Below are 5,005 nucleotides of genomic sequence, written 5' to 3'. Positions count from 1 at the left end.
ATTATTATTATTATTATTATTATAAATCTGGATAGAAAGAAGCCTGTTCCAAAGACAGGACTGACACACAAAGTGATTTTCACATGTCCCAAACAGTTTTTTACCTTCTGATTTTGCTTAGCGTGAGTTTGATGTGAGGAAATTTTTCTTTAAACGTTTCATTCATATCCTTTTTAAGATCTGAGGGTTTTACGTATTCAATCACGGTGGTCTGAAATAAAAAAAAAAGGATTTATTTAGTAATCTGTACCGAAAAAGAGAACGTGAGACACAAAAGATAACTTGATGGCAGTATTCTATCTGACAGGGCGGGTTAATCTCTTCCTCAGAAATTCAGCGCGATCATGTTAATTTAATCATTTATTTCTCTAAATAAGCCCTTTTCCTTACGATGCTATTTGGTTTGTGTGGACTTGATTGGCGTTGTTTGAAAATGATCACTCAGAAACCAGACATGGATAGAAAATGTTATCTGCATTCAATTCAACACCAGAAAACTGCTTCGGATTATGTTCCTTTGTTTCCTAAGAGTGGGATACTAAGAACAGTAGGGTCCTTGGTGCTCTCTGAGCTTGGCTGTTTTTTTGCAGACCAGAGGGTGTCAAACTGGCGGCCCACAGGCGGGATGCGTCACACACAGGCCACGCCCACCCCAGCTCCGCAAAGGAAAAAAAACGTCGTGATATGTCACGTGACACGATCGAGTTTGACACCCGTGCTGCAGACGTTTCAATACCAAACTAGGTAAGATCATCAGTGCTAGAAGGGAGCGGGGTTTGCATGGATGATGTTACTTAGTTTGGTACTGAAATGCCTGCAAGTTCAGAGAGTATCAAGGACCCCACCTGAGCTACAAATATTTGCTTCTATCAATACTAAGAACAGTTTCTCTCTAGATGAGCTAACAAGTTGGGCTGATTCAGACCAGAATAAGGCAGGGGTCTTCAACCCTGGCAACTTTAAGACTTGTGGACTTCAACTCCCAGAATTCCTCAGCCACAAGTCTTACAGTTGCCAAGGTTGAAGACCCCTGGAATAAGGGGTCTTGCAACTGCCAAGCAATAAAATGCTTTATAGGACAACACCACCATTTTATATTGCAACCAGGAACTAATTGGTAGCTGGTTGCTACTTAAGATGAGTAAGGATCGTACAGTCCTGTAATGTGTACTCCTAAGGCTGCTTGATGGTGCATTCCTATGTCGCTTGATAATCTTCTGAAATGACAACTGACAGAAGGAAGACTGAAAGTCTGGTAGGATGTCAGCAAAGGTGTTAGCTGCAGCTAAAACTCTGCTCAGTTTCTCCCTAGCCCAGTGCTGCTCAACCTTGGCAGCTTTAAGATGGCTGGACCTCAACTCCCAGAATTCCCCAGCCAGCTTTGCTCTGGGATTTGAAGTCCATGCACCTTAAAGTTGCCCAGGTTGAGAAACACTGCCTTAGCCTATTTTCCATTAGTGTTTGGCTATTTTGTTGATTCGTTTTTGTGTGCTTAATTTTGTAGGCTGCTTGGAATTGCGCACGTGAAACAGGCAGCTATATAAATCTACTGAATCAATAAATGTTTAAAAATAAATCTAACATTAGACAGCAGTTTAGAACTGTGGGGTCCTTCGTGATCTCTGAGCTTGGTTGTTTTTTAATAATAATAATAATAATAATAATAATAATAATAATAATAATAATAATAATAATAATAATAATAATAATAAAGTTGGAAGGGACCTTGGAGGTCATCGAGTCCAACCCCCTGCCCAGGCAGGAACCCTACACCATTTCCGACAAATGGCTGTCCAGTCTCTTCTTAAAAACTTCCAGTGTTGGAGCATTCACCACTTCTGGAGGCAGGTTGTTCCACTGGTTAATTGTTCTAACTGTCAGGAAGTTTCTCTTTAGTTCTAGGTTGCTTCTCTCCTTGATCAGTTTCCATATATCAAATTAGGTGCACTGATGATGTTACCGAGTTGGGTAATTAAACGTCTGTAAGAAAACCACCAAGCTGAGAGGGCGCCAAGGACACCACCCTGAGCTACAAATATTCTATCAAAAATGTAAAAGGCCCACATATTCTACACAGCACAGTAGAATTCAATGCTTTGTTTCAGCTGCACTCCATTAAATTGAACTTTGTACCCTAATAACCCTTAGCTGGTATTAAGTTGTACTAAGTTTGTGATGTTAACCACATTGTTCGTCTTTGTCCTGGGATTGGAGTCAAGCCCTCCCCTAACTAGGTCAATAGGGTTACAAGACTAATCGCTTTTAGGACAGGTTTCCAAAGCCCTTTAATAATCATTTAATCCTGCAACACTTGGCACTTCAAACGTAATGCAGAGTGGTGAGTTTGTGCCAGTTTGGGTTTTGCGAAGCGCAGCCTTAGCAGCAAATGCAAGATGGGCAAATAACAGGAGGTGCAGAGAAATTGCTCCAGCCTTTAGGAAATACTCGTTTGCTTGGCTATTTGAAATTCAGAAGCTGAATCTAAGCTCATTAGGAATTTGGGTCTGCTTGCTAATGGAAGCCAAACCTGCTGGAGAGATCATTAGAAAAACATTATTGCTCATCATCTGGTATTTGAGCACAGCTGCTGAAACTCTTTGCATTTCTGTGTGCTTCAAAGAGAAAAAATGTAAGTTGTGATAATATCTGCATTGCCCTGGAGGTCTATATAAACTCCATTTATTTGTGTAATGCCTGAAACTAGGCTTGCCTTAGGCCACTTGGTGCCTCCGCTTGAGATACAATTTGAATAATAAACCGCCTGATTTACTATTCAGTTACAGAGTCCCTACAAGCTTCCAGCTACGTATTGCTTCAGGAGAGAGATTCTGCAGTTTTGAGTTGCACATACTGTAGGCACAGATAGTCCTCGATCTACGACTTCCATTGAGTCCAAGATTTCCCTTGCCAAGCAAGATGAGTGCGTTCTGCCCCATTTTATGACCTTTCTTGCCACAGCTGTTAAGTGAATCACTGCAGTTATCAAATTAGTAACGCGGTCGTTAAGTGAATTTGGCTTCCCCATTTTGACTTTGCTTGTCAGAGGGTCACAAAAAGGTGATCACATGACCCCGGGACACTACAACGGTCGTAATTGTGAACAATGGCGTTAGGTCACTTTTTTCAATGCTGTTGTAACTTGACTCGGTCACTAAACGAATGGTTGTAAGTCGAGGACTACCAGTATATGGAAAACCCAACGTTCCCAGGAATCCTTGGATAACTGAAGGTTGTTTTCTCTGATCATATTGAGCCTCCAGTTCTGGCAGTTTTTGGGAAATATCTAAGGAACATGATTGGCATGATTGGCAGAATCATTCCAAGTTACAACGGCACTGGGGGGGAAATGGACTTATGACCAGTTCTCACACTTACGACCGTTGCAGCATCCCCACAGTCATGTGAACAAAATTCGGGTGCTTGGCATTTGCTAATAGTCGCAACATCCCCGGGGTCAGGTGATTTGCCACCTTCCCAGCCGGCTTCTGACAAGCAAAGTCAATGGGGCAAACCAGAATTGTTTAACAATGGTACGCTTCATTTAACAATTGCAGTGATGTGCTTACCAAAATGTTTGTAAAGTGGGCCACAGCGCACTACTTAGCAACAGAAATGTTGGGCTCAGCTGTGGTCCTACGTCCAAGACTACCTGTATTTAAAACGTGGAGCACAGCACCCCTTCATCGGGACGAGCACAATTGTTAGGTGGCTTGTGGGGAAAATTGATCCAATAGTCGGATTAGTTTTTCCCACGAGTCACAAGATCAGCTCCTCTCCCCCTGGGGATCTGGAACCATCTTAGAATTAGAAGCGTGATTCACGTAGCAGATGAAAAACGAGTAGCAGGGAACAGAACACTGAAGTTTCAAATGAAAAAAAAAGGCTTTTTATTACTAAGAGCTCCACAGGACTGAGATTCCCTAAACTATTCTTTTCGCTCTCAAAGGCATCTAAACCAGCAGCCCTACAGGGGTAATTAATTCTGGAGGTGAAAGTCCACTGTGTGCCATTTCAGAATGAAACAAATCTCCTTTGGTTAACAATGGTCACCGAACTGCAGTTTGCTAAGGGAGGTGGTGCAGGGGAAAAAAAAAAAAAAGGACTTATTTGTGTAAGCCACTTTCTCTTTTATTTTACACAAATGTTGGAGTTGGGGGAAAACTTGAATCAGGAAAATAACACTGGGGAAAAAAAAAGACTGTGGGGCATATTGATCACAATTCTATCTAGTTTCAAAATCAGTATGATCTTGGATCCCAGAATGCTAAACCTGGAACACCAAGTTGCTACGGAGATGTGAAAAGAACTGAAAACCACGGGTAGTGCTCAACTTACGACCGCAATTCTTGTTGTTAAGAAGGCAGTTGTTAAATGAGTCATGCCTTATTTTATGACCTTTTGGCTATACTTGTTAAGCAAACCACTGCAGATGTTAAGTGAATCACATGGTTGTTAAGTGAATTTGGCTTCCCCATTGATTTTGTTGGTCAGAGGGATAGAATCAAGATCACATGAAGTATTAATACCACTTTACAAGGCCTTGGTAAGGCCACACTTGGAATACTGCATCCAGTTTTGGTCACCACGATGTGAAAAAGATGTTGAGACTCTAGAAAGAGTACAGAGAAGAGCAACAAAGATGATCAGGGGACTGGAGGCTAAAGCATATAAGTTGCTGGAATTGGGTATGTCTAGTTTAACGAAGAGAAGGACGAGGGGGGACATGATAGCAGTGTTCCAATATCTGAGGGGCTGCCACAAAGAAGAGGGAGTCAAGCTATTCTCCAAAGCACCTGAAGGCAGGACAAGAAGCAGTGGGTGAAAACTAACCAAGGAGAGAAGCAACCTAGAACTAAGGAGAAACTTCCTGACAGTTAGAACAATTAACCAGTGGAAGAACCTGCCTCCAGAAGCGGTGAATGCTCCAATACTGGAAGTTTTTAAGAAGAGACTGGACAGCCATTTGTCTGAAATGGTATAGGGTTTCCTGCCTGAGCAGGGGGTT

At 42.0% G+C, this 5,005-nt stretch overlaps 1 protein-coding gene across 1 annotated transcript in view; it reads right to left on the bottom strand.

Annotated features, from left to right (window-relative positions):
• LOC107299468 (CDK5 and ABL1 enzyme substrate 2) overlaps positions 1–5,005 on the bottom strand; it is a gene marked incomplete at its 5' end in the record, with an annotated part of 23,562 nt that overhangs the window by 8,820 nt on the left and 9,737 nt on the right. The window contains one exon of the mRNA XM_015828824.1: positions 105–211. Coding sequence (XP_015684310.1) covers positions 105–211 — 107 coding nt within the window. The remainder of the gene's footprint in view (positions 1–104; positions 212–5,005) is intronic.

The sequence above is a fragment of the Protobothrops mucrosquamatus genome, unplaced genomic scaffold (assembly GCF_001527695.2).
Source record: "Protobothrops mucrosquamatus isolate PMUCROS unplaced genomic scaffold, P.Mucros_1.0 scaffold4973, whole genome shotgun sequence".
NCBI classification, from domain to species: domain Eukaryota; kingdom Metazoa; phylum Chordata; class Lepidosauria; order Squamata; family Viperidae; genus Protobothrops; species Protobothrops mucrosquamatus.
The sequence above is the reverse complement of the archived record's forward strand: the minus strand, read 5'-3'. Positions and strand labels throughout refer to the sequence as shown.